This window comes from Vipera ursinii, assembly GCF_947247035.1.
Source record: "Vipera ursinii genome assembly, chromosome: 1".
In the NCBI taxonomy this organism is placed as follows: domain Eukaryota; kingdom Metazoa; phylum Chordata; class Lepidosauria; order Squamata; family Viperidae; genus Vipera; species Vipera ursinii.
Genome location: NC_139512.1, coordinates 10569139 through 10583595, shown reverse-complemented (window position 1 = coordinate 10583595; position 14457 = coordinate 10569139). Strand labels below are relative to the sequence as shown.

At 43.2% G+C, this 14457-nt stretch overlaps 1 protein-coding gene across 1 annotated transcript in view; it reads right to left on the bottom strand.

Moving 5' to 3' along the window:
* Positions 1–347: 347 nt before the first annotated feature.
* Positions 348–14457, bottom strand: part of PLPP2 (phospholipid phosphatase 2) — a 44854-nt gene continuing 30744 nt past the window's right edge. The window contains exons 3-6 of the mRNA XM_083364644.1: positions 7123–7400; positions 4587–4644; positions 2777–2953; positions 348–1695 (exon numbers count right to left, since the gene is read on the bottom strand). Coding sequence (XP_083220770.1) covers positions 1558–1695; positions 2777–2953; positions 4587–4644; positions 7123–7400 — 651 coding nt within the window. The 3' untranslated portion in view covers positions 348–1557. The remainder of the gene's footprint in view (positions 1696–2776; positions 2954–4586; positions 4645–7122; positions 7401–14457) is intronic.

The following is a 14457-nucleotide window of genomic DNA, read 5'->3' as shown; positions in this document are numbered from 1 at the left end:
GGTTTGAAATTTGTACCGCTCTTCCTGAATTCGTAACGACCCATCGAAAGAGAGTTGCTTCAGTGAAACCCGGAAAGGATCAAACCTTTATTTCTTTTGCCCACGTTCCTCACCCTCTGCAGGCCACACACGCATTCAAGCCCCAAATTTCCCATCAGAAATGGCTGCTTTTCAAATCGCTTAAGCGATTCTTCTCCTCTCTGGCGGCACCACGAAAAGCTGGTGATCCGCAGCTTTTCCCACCCCACCCCCCTGCCGAAATTTCGGACTTCAAAGCTTTAGGGGAAAATCTGATCGTCAGCAGCGAGAACAATAAAAAGATGTTGGCAGTGACTTAAAAAGTCAGTTTCAATTTTATTCAATCTTGCTCGATTTTATTCACTGGACAACAAAAGTTTGACCGGTACAAAAAGTTGGTATCGGAGATATGGGACGCCCCTCCCCCCCAATTTAGCAGTTTAATAAAAACATCACTGATGCCCAATATTCGTCCCTCCTTTCAACCTTGACGAAATTGTAAGATATTATCCAGGTGACAATTTTCTTTTTATGGAGCAAATCTGGAATATCCATGCTTGACAACTTTAAGACCTGTGGACTTCAACTCCCAGAATTCCCCAGCGGGCATGGGGAGTTGAAATCCGCAAGTCTTAAAAGTTGCCAAAAGTGGAAAGCCTTGCTCTAACCTTTCACAGCTACAGTCCATTTTTGCTGCTATACCCCAGAGCAAATATTTCACACACCATGTCCTTTGAGAGGATTTGTCTGCATTCAAACACAAAATTCCCTTCAGACCCCCCCATCAGGCACCTAAAAAGAAGACCCAAATACACAGAAAATGGAGGGGGAAACCCCCCCCAAAGGCGTTAAAAAACATCCTAGCAAATTTTGGGGGTCTTGACTTGACAGTGCTCAGGAATCCTTCCACCGTTTTGGGAAGAGACTATCAGATACCTACTAACTTTTGCAAAGCAAGCTGTGGCACCCTTTTGCAAAGCCAGGCACAGAGAGCGAAGTCCAGATAAAAAGCTGGGCCATCAAGCTGAAAATATATATATATATATATATATATATATATATATATATATATATATATATATATATATATATATGTATATGTATATGTATATGTATATGTATATGTATATGTATATGTATATGTATATACATAAACCTGTGTCTTATTTTACCCCACATGGAAAAAGGGTTTGTCTGGAAGTCTTTTAACAAGAGACAAAAGTTTGAAAATTTTCCAATTTCTGGCCTGGTCTTTGAGCTTAGGTGGCGGTGCGGCAGGCATTTCCAAGTGTCAAATGTGCTGTGTGGTGTGGTGCAGTAGCATTGGGCATAATAATAATAATAATAGTAAAAAAAGGGTTTTTTTAAAAAAAATGAACAAAAAAGAAGAATGAAAGGGGAAAAAAATGTCCCAGTTTTTCCTCTTCATTGGACGAGTCCAAGGGGAAAGTAGAAACGCATCAGAGTGAGAGAGACATCGGATAATAGGCGGATAGGTGCGTTCACTGCTGAAATCAAACCATTTGGAAATCACCCCATTCACACAGGAACCCGATAGTTGCAGTGATTACACTCCGACTCGCTCAGAGGCAGGGGGATGCTGGGTTTACGTGCAAGATCCTTTTCGGCACACGGTGCCTGGGGCCTCTCCTTGAAGAAGTCGGAGATGTAGCGGACCTGTAAAAAAAGGAAGCTCAAATGAGAAGATGCCAGAGACGGCCAGTTTGATTTAGTGGTGAAGGCACCAGGCTAGAAACTGGGAGAATGTGAGTTCCAGTCCTGCCACAGGCATAAAAAGCTGTTTATTTCATTTATTTATTTATTTAATTAAATTTATATACCGCCCTTTCCCGAAGGACTCAGGGCGGTTTACAGGGCATTTAAAACAACCAATACAAAAGTTAAAAACAAATTAAAAAAGATTAAATCATCCCTAGAATTAAAAACCCCAGTTAAAAATTCTCAGCCTGGGCCGGAGAGCTCGAAGAGCCAAGTTTTCAGGTCCCGGCGAAATGTGCGGAGGTCGGGGGCAGTCCTAAGCTCCACGGGCAGCTGGTTCCAGAGGGCAGGCGCACCCACAGAGAAGGCCCTTCCCCTGGGTGTTATCCGCCAACAATCTTTTATCGGCGGCACCCTGAGAAGACCCTCCCTGTGGGAGCGCACTGGACGAAGGGAGCTTGAAGCCTTGGCTACTTGACTTTGAGCCAATCACCAGGAAACAGTGAGTTCTAGTTCTGCTTAGCTATGAAAGCCAGCTGGGTGACTTTTGGGTCAAACACCAGGAGACAGTGAGTTCTAGTTGTTATTAACTATGAAAGCAGGCTGGGTGATTTTGGGCCAATCACCAGGAACATCGAGTTCTAGTTCCGCTGTAGCCTTAAAAGCCAGCTGGGTGACTTTTGAGTCAAACGTCAGGAGACAGTGAGTTCTAGTTCTGCCTTAGGCTTGAATGCCAGCTGAGTGACTTTGGGCCAACCACCAAGAGGTTGGGAGTTCTAGTCATGCCTTAGGCATGAAAGCCAGTTGCGTGACTTTGGACCAATCACCAGGAGATGGGAGTTCTAGTCCAGACTTAGGTATGAAAGCTGCCTTGGGTGACTTTGAACCAATCACCAGACACGGCGAGTTCTAGTCTTGGCTTAAGCATGAAAGCCGGCTGGGTGACTTCGGGCCAATCAGCAGGAGATGGCGAGTTCTAGTCCCGCCTTAGGCATGAAAGCTGGCTGGGTGACTTTGGGTCAATCGGTCCATCACTTACCGTAAGGATAGCAATGAGCGCCCCCTGCAGGAGGCCGACCACCACGTCGCTCCAATGGTGCTTGTAGTCTGACACTCGGCTGTAGCCCACGTAGATGGCGAAGCAGAGGAGAAAGAACTGGATAGTAGGGCGCAGCAGCCGAGCCCATCGGCCAACCAGGCGGGCCTGGACGTAAAGCTAGACTCCAAGAGAAAGGAGGGGGCTTTAGAGATGGCTGACAGAGGACAATGTCTTTGGAAGAGACGGTCTTCCTCTGTGCCCCACGGCTGAACCTGATGCTCACATTGAATTCCACCCACGCTTCGAATCCTAAATGAGCCCCACGGCTGGGTTTGCCCAACGAGGTCAAGGGGAGTAAGGGGGCATAGAAGGGAAGGGAAGGGAAGGGGAAAGAGAAGGAAGGAAATGAGAAGGAGGAAGGAAATGGGAGGGAGAGAGGGAGGAACAGAGGGAGGAAGGAAGGAAGGAAATGGGAGGGAGAGAGGGAGGAACGGAGGAAGGAAGGAAAAAAAGAAAGAAATGGGAGGGGGGAGGGAGGGAGGAAGGAAGGAAGAAAAGAAAAAATGAAGGAGGGAGGAAGAGACCGAGAGAGGGAGAAAGGAAGGAGGGACAGAAGAAAGAAGGAGAGAGGGACAGAGAGAGGGAGGAAGGAAGGAAGGAAGGAAGCAAATTAAGTACACAAACGGTAAAGGAAGTATGCAAATAAATAAAGAGAGCAAATAAATAAATAAAGAGTGAAGCTAAATACAGGGAGCCTCCAAAAAATAAAAAAGAAGGAAAAATACACTACAAAGATTAGTAAATAAAGGAAGCGTGCAAACAAACAAACAAAAAAAAAAACCCACACACAAAGGGAACAAATAAAGTTAGCAAAGTAATGCCAGCGTGCAAATAAAGCGATCAGTAAAACACGCGAATGTATAAAAGGCAGCACGTCACTAAAGGCAGCAGACGTATAAATAAAAGGAGCAGATAAATCAAGTGAGCAAAATAAAAGAAAGCGTGGGAATAAACGCAAAATAAATAAATAAATGACGCAAATCAATAAAAGGAAGCGTGGAAAGGAACGCACAATAAATAAATAAAACGAATAAAGCTAGCAAATCAATAAAGGATGCAAATCAGTGAAGGAAGCATGGAAATAAATAAATAAGACAAATAAAGCTTGCAAATAAATAAAGTATGCAAATAAACAAAGGAAGGGAGGGCACAAATAAATAACCACGCAACGTTTCTGCTCCCACCTCCCCCAATTTGGAAGCTCATCAAACTATAGCCCCCCGTCCTCCGCCAGTCACCGAGGCAGCCGCTGAGGGGTCCCGATTTAACTATCCTGGTTCAGTGTGTTGTGGGAACGCAGCCACGATTGGCACTCCTCTCAGTACCTTTTTAACTGACTACAAAAGCCGATCAGATGTCCTGAGCGGGACTGGCAATTCAGAATTTTTTATTTATTTATTTATTTAAAAATTATTTTTTAAAAAACAATATTTATTTTTTTAAAAAACAAACAAACCGGGAGCTTTAGAACTCAATCTGGATGGCTTTCCTGATTCGTGGGAATGTTGGCTGCACCCTGCAAAAGCTCTCAAATCTGATGTTTCTCAAGCTTGGCTGCTTGAAGAGGGCTGGACTTCAACTCCCATGCTGGCTGGGGAATCCTGGGAGTTGAAGTCCACCCGTCTTCAAGTGGCTAAAGTCGAGAAACATTGATCACAATCACTTTCTCCCTGGTCCTTTGAAATGCAAACGAACCTGCGTCTTCGGGTCCCTGCTTTGACCCCGCCCCGCTTCCAGAGAATTCACTCACCGCTAAAAACATCATGCAGTACATCCCAAAGGAAGAGTGTCCAGAATAGAATGACAATCTAGAAAGAGAAGAAAAAAAGATATATATATATACATACATACATATATATTTATTCGGGTTTTTCCCCGCATAGAACTAAAGTTCTTTAGTTCTACGCGGGAAAAAACCCGAATAACCAAAGATCCACATACAGACACCCGCGAAAACCTCAGAAAACACACACACACACACACACACACACATATATATATATATATACACACATACATACATACATATATATCTTTGGTCATTCGGGTTTTTCCCCACATAGAATTGGAGGTATCAGGGCAACGTTTCGATGAAATCTCAGAAGAACGAAGCTGAAGCCACCAGCCTGAGGATGACGGATGAGATTTCGTTGAAACGTTGCCCTGATACCTCCAATTCTACGTGGGAAAAAACCCGAATGACCAAAGATCTACATACAAACACCCGCAAAAACCTCAGAAAACATATATAAAATTTTGCCCCATTTTATTTTATTTATTTATTTATTTATTTTAATCCCATTTATATCCCGCCCTTCCTTGCTGCCGTTGTTAAGTGATTCGCTGCAATTGTTAGGCTGCTAACACGGTCGTTAAGGGGAATCTGGCTCCTCCATCAACTTTGCTTGTCGGAAGATCATGGCAAAAAAGGGATGGCATGATTCCCCGAGACATTGCAACTGTCGTAGGTACATGCCAGTTGCCAAGCCTCCAAATTCTGATCACCTGACCCTGGGGAGGCTGCAACGGTCGTTAAGTGTGAAAAACGGTCTTAAATCAATTTTTCTCAGTGCCGTTGTAACTTGAACGGTCAGTAAATGAACTGTTGTAAGTTGAAGACTTACCTGTATAGAATGGATGGTTGGCTAATGCTTTCTCCCTTCCAAAATTCTGAAACAGGAGAACTCATTGTGGAAAAGGTGTTCCTCTTTCAGATCCGACACGGCTTCGCCTTTTGTTTTTTTTTTAAGAAAAGTTCTAAACTACTGGACAACTATGTTATAAAGGAGTCCTTGACTTACGACCATTTATTGAAGAACTTTGAAATTATGATCTGGGTTCCTGCCTCTCCTCCCGCCTCTTGGAGTGGGGAACACAATCTTCCGTACAAAACAGGCAGCACCAACAACTTTACACGTAGTCCTTGATTTACGACCATTTGAAAAAAGTGATTTACGATCAGTCCTCGCCTTTACAACCAGTGCTGTCCTGTGATCATAATTTGGGAGCTCGGCAACCTCATCTTGGTCACGTGATCATGAGTGGCGGTTTACCCAGGCAACTTCCAATAAAGTCAAGTCCATGGGAGAAGCTGGGTTCATTTAACAAGCATGTGATTCGCTTAATGACCACGATGATTTGCTTAACGACAGGGGCAAAAAAGGTCATAAAATTAGGCACAGTTCACTTAAACAAACTGTCTCACTCAAGTTCTGGTTCCCAACTGAGATGGTAACTTGGGGACTTCCTGTATCAAATCCTCTTTAACTATTTATTAACCATTATAAACCATTATTAATTACTTTTTGACTGTTTCCTATCAACGGTTACCATTGTATGTTTATAATTGTATTGATTTTAGAATTGCCAGGAAATTCAGTTCAGATCCACATTCACCTGTTCCTGAAATGGAATTTGTCCATATTTTTCTTGAAATCTCCTTTTTGCTGGTAGCTTTGCATAATGATCAAATTTCTGCTGCAATATTTATAGCATTTGCAAAAACAATACCGGTAGTCCTGGACTTACGACCACGATTAGGCCCAAAATTTCTGTTTGCTAAGTGAAACATTTGTTCAGTGAATTTTGCCCCATTTTACGACCTTTCCTGCCACGGTTGTTAAGTGAATCACTGCAGTTATTAAGTTAGTAACATGGTCGTAAAGTGAATCTGGCTTCCCCCATCGACTCTGCTTGTCATAAGATCGCAAAAGTGGATCATGTGACCCTGGGACACTGCAACCGTCATAACTACGAGTCAGTTGCCAAGCCTCTGGGGAGGCTGCAATGGTCATAAGTCGCTTTTTCCAGTGCTGTTGTAACTTTGAACAGTCACTAAATCAACCGTTGTAAGTTGAGGACTACCTGTAAAGGCATTTGGGTAACAACTTCATCGCATCAATGACCTGTTTGGACAGAAACAATATTGTGTGCAGCCATTGAGGGAGTTTTCAGAAATTTTATAGACGTTAATTAAGGGAGCCGTTTGGTGAAGGCTAAAAACTGGGGACTATGAGTTCAAGTTCTGCCCTAGGCACAAAGCCAACTGGGTGACCTTGGGCCAGCCACTCTCCTTCAGCCCTAGGAAGGAAGCAATGGCAAACTACTTGCCAAGAAAACTGCAGGGACTTGTTCAGGCAGTCACTAGGAGTCCCCCCTTGACTCAAAAGAATCCAGAAAAAAAAGGTTAATCGTTAATTATGGATACAGACAGTCCTCCTTTAGTGACTGCCTCATTTAGCGACCATTCAGTTGCCACAGTGATCCCTAAACGGCGTCGAACTTACCTGGATTCTGTGATGTTTCTGGTGCTGCCCTGGCACACGTCTTCCACCTGGACATAAACCGAGCAATTCACTTTCGTCCAGTCTGGCTCACAGACTGCCAGGAAATTTGGCCGCAGACGCCCAATCATGTACTTGGCCAAGTCAGTCAGCGATTGGCTGACGGCGCTGCCAAACAGGAACGTCCCGATAACTTTGTAGAGGGCAGCCAGGTAATTGTTAAACTGGGAACGCGAGTGCAAGCGTTCGGTGTAGACCAGGTAAGCCTCGCCGACTGAAATCTAGCAGGTAGAGGTGGGGGGGGGGGGAGAAAAGAAAGAAAGAAAGGTGATGTTTTCCAAGGACAGCTTTGATGCCCTCCCTTCTCAAGTTTCCACCCCAGACAAGATGGTGGGTGAAACCAAAGAGAGAAGCAACCTAGAACTAAGGAGAAACTTCCTGGCAGTAAGAACAATTAACCCGTGGAACTACCTGCCTCCAGAAGTTGTGAATGCTCCAACACTGGAAGTTTTTAAGAAAACACTGGACAAACATTTGTCTGAAATGGTATAGGTTTCCTGCTTGAGCAAGGGGCTGGACTAGATGACCTCCAAGGTCCCTTCCAACTTTATTATTATTATTATTATTATTATTATTATTATTATTATTATTATTATTATTGTTGTTGTTGTTGTTGTTGTTTGTTGTTGCTATTATTATTACTATTACTATCATTATTAATCATCATCGCAAAGTCAGCCAGATGTTCAGACTGGATTTGGCATTTTTGTCGACCTATCGAGTCCTTACCAAGGACCCGGGATAGGCAGATGTGGATGTTTGAGGGTATTCCAGATCTTGTCACAGGATGGAAGCAGTTCCTAGTAAGGCCGCCTTTTGCAATTGACTAATGGCGAATTTGTCAATGCCAATGATGGTGTTCAAGTGGTGCTCCAGTTGTTTTGGGATTGCACCCAAGGCGCCTATTACTATTGGTACTACCCTTGCTTGCCTTTGCCACAGTCTTTCTATTTCGATTTGTAGGTCTCTGTATTTTGTTATCTTCTCCAGTTCTTTCTCGTCTATTCTGCTGTCTCCAGGCACTGCCACGTCCACTATCCAGACTTTTTTATCGACCATTGTTAAGTCCGGGGTGTTATGTTGCAGGAGCTTGTCTGTTTGAATTCTCTATTTCTCTATTTTATGATCCCACCAGTTCTTGCTTACAGGCAAATGATATTTCTTGCAGATCTTCCAATGCACCATTGTTGCTACTTTGTCATGCCGCTGCTTGTAGTCAGTCGGTGCGATCTTCTTGTATTATTATTATTATCGTCACTATTATTATTAAGAAAAGACCAATCTGAAATGGCATAGGGTTTCCAGCCTGAGCAGGGGGTTGGACTAGATGACCTCCAAGGTCCCTTCCATCATCATCATCATCGTCATCGTTGTTGTTGTTATTATTATTATTATTATTATTATTATTATTATTATTATTATTATTATTATTTTGTGGCGGGGCCCTGTCCTTAAGCTATCCAGTGACCATCCACAACCAAGGACACATCTGTGAATTCTCCTGGCTGGCTCATTCCTCAAATGCAAAAAGGACCCATTATCGTACAGGCAGGTCCTCAACTTGCAAACCACAGCCCTGAAAAAGTGACTTATGATTGTCTATATAGAACCTATAGAATAACAGAGTTGGGAAGGGACCTTGGTGGTCTTCTAGTCCAACCCCCTGCTTAGGCAGGAAACCCTAATTGCTTTTCCACACTTACGACCGTTGCAGCATCCCCATGGTCACATAATCAGAATTAGGATGCTTGGCATGTGTAATCAGAATTCAGAGACTACCTGGTTCATATCTATGACCGTTGTAGTGTCCCGGGGTCACGTGATCCCCTTTTGTGACGTACTGACAAACAAAATCAAGGAGAGAAGCCAGTTTCATTTAACAACCAGGTTACTAATTTAACAACTGCAATAATTCACTTAACAACTGTGGCAAGGAAGGTCATAAAATGGGGCAAAAAAAATCACTTAACAACTGTCTTGGTTAACAACAGAAATTTGGGGTTCAGCTGTGCTTATAAGTTGAGGACTAAATGTATTTAATTAGCCAGGTTCAAAATCCCATTTTCAACTCTGGTTCACTGCATACAATCAACTAGGTCCCTGCATTGTGTACAGGCAGTCCTCGACTTATGACCGAAATGGTGCCTGTCTATTATGATCATAAGTCATAATGTGGGTCATACATGTGACCGACTCAAGTTTATGACCTTTTTTGCAGTGTTCGTAAAGTGAACACTGCAATCACAAAGCGAAAAAAACAACCCAGAACTAAATATCAGTTTTCAGTGAAACTGCCATTAAATGAACCCATGTGACCGCAGGATGCTACAAACAGTTGCAAATGTGGACCAATTACTGAGCACCCCAGATGTGGATGGCGGGGGGGGGGAAGTGGGAGGGCTACCACTGGAATCTCGGAAGTGGGTCGTAAGTACGATCAGGGAGGTCCGTCATAACTTCAAACAGTGGCCTACCAACCAGTTGTAAATTCCCAATACAGTCAGCACAGGTATTCCTCGACTTACAACAGTTCACTTACTGACTGTTCAAAGTTACAACGGCACCGGAAAAAGTGACTGATGACCGTTTTTCACACTTACGACCATTATAGCACCCCCATGTGATCAAAATGTAGACACTTGGTAACTGACTCATATTTATGACGGTCGGAGTGTCCCGGGGGTCACGTGATCCCCTTTGGCGACCTTTTGACAAGCAAAATCAATGGGCTTGCTTAACAGCCATGTCACTAACTTAACAACTTCAGCGATTCATTTAACGACTGTGGGGGGGGAAGTCGTAAAATAGGGCAAAAGTCACTTCACAAATATCCTGCTTAGCAGCGGAAACTTTGGGCACAGTTGCGGTCGTTAAGGTGAGGACTACCTGTACTACAAAAACGAAACGGGGACTTCCACCCTTACAATTTTTCGGTCGGAGAGAAACTACCGGTATTTTATGCTGTTCAACCACATTGAGTCCGATCAAGAAAAAGAGAGTGAAATTTAGAACGGCTGGAAAGAACAAAACACCAAGGTTTAAAATTGGCTGTGGGTGCTTTGTTCACATCTACGAACAACGGTAAAGTTCAGAGGTTGGCATTACATTCAAACATTTGCGCTCCCTTTTTACATCATACAAAACAATTAAGCACACTGCTCCATCTCTATTACTATTATTATATCGAGCAATGATTGTATAAGCTCAGGAATTACCTGCTGGTTCTTACCTAACACCTTTCTTTGAGGCTACGCCCTTGCTTTTAGTCAGATAAAACGATGATCGCAAGACCAAATAAAAACAGAAGACCATCGATGTGCTTTTCAAAAAAGAGGAAAAGGAAGATAAACCTTTGTCTATACCCGTATACGCTGTGTTATGTTAAATAACATTTTAACTGGTTAATTAAAAAAGAAAAAGGCTGCAGTTTATGTCTCCCTATAGCAATTAGCTGCACTTTTTTAGCCAACAAGACAGTCTGTATGATTTAGTAAGGATCCTGGAAAGGACTGGGTGAAGTGGGGAAGAAGATTGCATCCTAAAAATTGCCGTCTTTGACCAATTTGGGTGCTGCTGCTGCATCGAAGACTAAGGAAAGGAAGCTTAAAAATAATTTAAGAAAAATCTGTAATAGTAAAATACTAAAACTAAAAAAAGTGTCTTCTTATGTGTGTGTGTGTGTGTGTATGTATATGTATGTATATGTATGTATGTATGTATATATATATATATAAACATACATATATATACATACATAAATACATATACATACATACATAGATACATGTTGTTGTTAGCTGCGAAGTCGTGTCCGACCCATCGCGACCCTATGGACAACATTCCTCCAGGCCTTCCTGTCTTCTACCATCTTCTGGAGTCCATTTAAGCTCACACCTACTGCTTCAGTGACTCCATCCAGCCACCTCATTCTCTGTCGTCCCCTTCTTCTATTGCCCTCGATCTTTCCCAGCATTAGGCTCTTCTCCAGTGAGTCCTTCCTTCTCATTAGGTTGCCAAAGTATTTGAGTTTTAGCTTCAGGATCTGGCCTTCTAAAGAGCAGTCAGGATTGATCTCCTCTAGGACTGACCGGTTTGATCGCCTTGCAGTCCAAGGGACTCGCAGGAGTCTTCTCCAGCACCATAGTTCAAAGGCCTCCATTCTTTGGCGCTCAGCCTTTCTTATGGTCCAACTTTCACTGCCATACATTGCAACTGGGAAGACCGTAGCCTTGACTATACGCACTTTTGTTGACAGGGTGATGTCTCTGCTTTTTAGTGTGCTGTCTAGATTTGCCATGGCTTTCCTCCCGAGGAGCAAGCGTCTTTTAATTTCTTGGCTACAGTCCCCATCTGCAGTGATCTTGGAGCCCAGGAAAATAAAATCTGTCACTACCTCCATTTCTTCCCCATCTATTTGCCAAGAATTGAGAGGGCCAGATGCCATGATCTTGGTTTTCTTAATGTTAAGTTTCAACCCAAGTTTTGCACTCTCCTTCTTCACCCGCAACAAGAGGCTCTTTAGTTCTTCTTCACTTTCTGCCATTAGAGTGGTATCATCTGCGTATCTTAGGTTGTTGATATTTCTTCCGGCAATCTTAATTCCAACTTTTGATTCATCTAGCCCTGCCTTTCTCATGATGTGCTCTGCATATAAGTTAAATAGGCAGGGCAACAGTATACAGCCTTGCCGGACTCCTTTCCCAATTTTGAACCAATCAGTGGTTCCGTGTCCAGTTCTCACTGTTGCTTCTTGACCCGCATATAGGTTTCTCAAGAGACAAATAAGATGGTCTGGTACTCCCATCTCTTTAAGAACTTGCCACAGTTTGTTATGATCCACACAATCAAAGGCTTTAGCATAGTCAATGAAGCAGAAGTAGATGTTTTTCTGGAACTCCCTAGCTTTCTCCATGATCCAGCGTATGTTGGCAATTTGATCTCTAGTTCCTCTGCCTCTTCGAAATCCTGCCTGTACTTCTGGTAGTTCTCGATCCACATACTGCTGAAGTCTAGCTTGTAGGATTTTAAGCATGACTTTACTAGCATGAGAAATGAGTGCAATGGTGCGATAGTTTGAACATTCTTTGGCACTGCCTTTCTTTGGAATTGGAATGTAAACTGATCTTTTCCAATCCTGTGGCCACTGTTGAGTTTTCCAAATTTGCTGGCAAATTGAGTGTAGCACTTTTACTGCACTGTCTTTTAAGATTTTGAATAGCTCAGCTGGAATACTGTCACCTCCACTAGCTTTGTTGTTGCTCAGCTTTTCTAAGGCCCACTTCACTTCACATTCTAGGATGTCTGGCTCGAGGTCAGTGACCACCTCATTGTGATTATCTGGGACATTAAGCTCATTCTTGTATAGTTCTTCTGTGTAATTTTGCCACCTCTTCTTAATCTCTTCTGCTTCTGTTAGGTCCCTGCCATTTTGGTCCTTTATCATGCCCATTTTTGCATGAAACGTTCCCTTCATCTCTCCAATTTTCTTGAAAAGATCTCTGGTCCTCCCTATTCTATTGTTTTCTTCTATTTCTTTGCACTGTTCATTTAAGAAGGCATTCTTATCTCTTCTAGCTATTCTCTGGAATTCTGCATTCAATTGGGCATATCTATGTTTTTCTCCCTTGCCTTTCGCTTCCCTCCTTTCCTCAGCTATTTGCAAAGCTTCCTCAGACAGCCATTTTGCTTTCTTGCATTTCTTTTTCTTTGGGATGGTTTTGGTTGCTACCTGTTGTACAATGTCGCGAACCTCTGTCCATAGTTCTTCAGGCACTCTATCAGATCTAATTCCTTAAATCTATTTGTCACCTCTACTGTATATTCAACAGGGATATGATTTAATTCATACCTGAGTGGCCTAGTGCTTTTCCCTACTTTCTTCAGTTTAAGCCTAAACTTTGCAAGGAGAAGCTCATGGTCTGAGCCACAGTCAGCTCCTGGTCTTGTTTTTACCGACTGTATAGAGCTTCTCCATCTTTGGCTGCAGAGCATATAGTCAATCTGATTTCTGTGTTGACCGTCTGGTGATGTCCATGTGTAGAGCCGACTCTTGGGTTGTTGGAAAAGAGTGTTTGCTATGACCATCGTATTCTCTTGACAAAATTCTATCAGCCTGTGCCCTGCTTCATTTTGTACTCCAAGGCCAAACTTGCCTGTTATTCCAGTTATCTTTTGGCTTCCTACTTTAGCATTCCAATCCCCCATGATGATAAGGACATCATTTTTTGGTGTTACTTCTATAAGGTGCTGTAGGGCTTCATAGAACCGGTCAATTTCATCCTCTTCAGCACTGGTGGTTGGGGCATAGACTTGGACTACTGTGATATTGAATGGTTTGCCTTGGATTCGAACTGAGATCATTCTGTCATTTTGAGGATTGTATCCCAGTATTGATTTTCCTACTCTTTTATTGACTATGAAGGCTACTCCATTTCTTCTGAGGGATTCTTGCCCGCAGTAGTATACCTGATGGTCATCTGAATTAAATTCACCCATTCCTGTCCATTTTAGTTCGCTGATACCTAAGATGTCGATGTTCAGTCTTGTCATCTCTTGTTTGACCACGTCCAGCTTTCCTTGATTCATGGATCTTACATTCCAGGTTCCTATGGAGAAAAACTCTTTACAGCATCGGACTTTCCTTTCACCACCAGACATATCCACAGCTGAGCGTCCTTTCGGCTTTGGCCCAGTCGCTTCATTCTTTCTGGCACTACTAGTACTAGCCCTCTGCTCTTCCCCAGTAGCATATTGGACGCCTTCCGACCTGAGGGGCTCATCTTCCAGCGTCATATCGTTTTGCCTTTTGGTACTGTCCATAGGGTTTTCATGGCAAAGATACTGGAGTGGGTTGCCATTTCCTTCTCCAGTGGATCACGTTTTGTCAGAACTCTCAGCTATGACCTGTCCGTCTTGGGTGGCCCTGCACGGCATAGCTCATAGCTTCATTGAATTATGCAAGCCCCTTCGCCACGACAAGGCAGTAATCCATGAAGGGGACATAGATACATACATATATATATATATATATGTGTGTGTGTGTGTGTGTGTGTGTGTGTGTTTTCTGAGGTTTTCGCGGGTGTTTGTATGTGGATCTTTGGTCATTCGGGTTTTTTCCCGTGTAGAATTGAAGGTGTAGGAGCAACGTTTCGACGGAATCCCATCCGTCATCCTCAGGCTGGTGGCTTCAGCTTCCTTCTTCTGGGAGAAGCATGTGGTAGTGGCTGTTTGTTCCTCTTTTTTAAACTGCCAGAGGGGGGGTGTTCTGTGGGTGGAGGT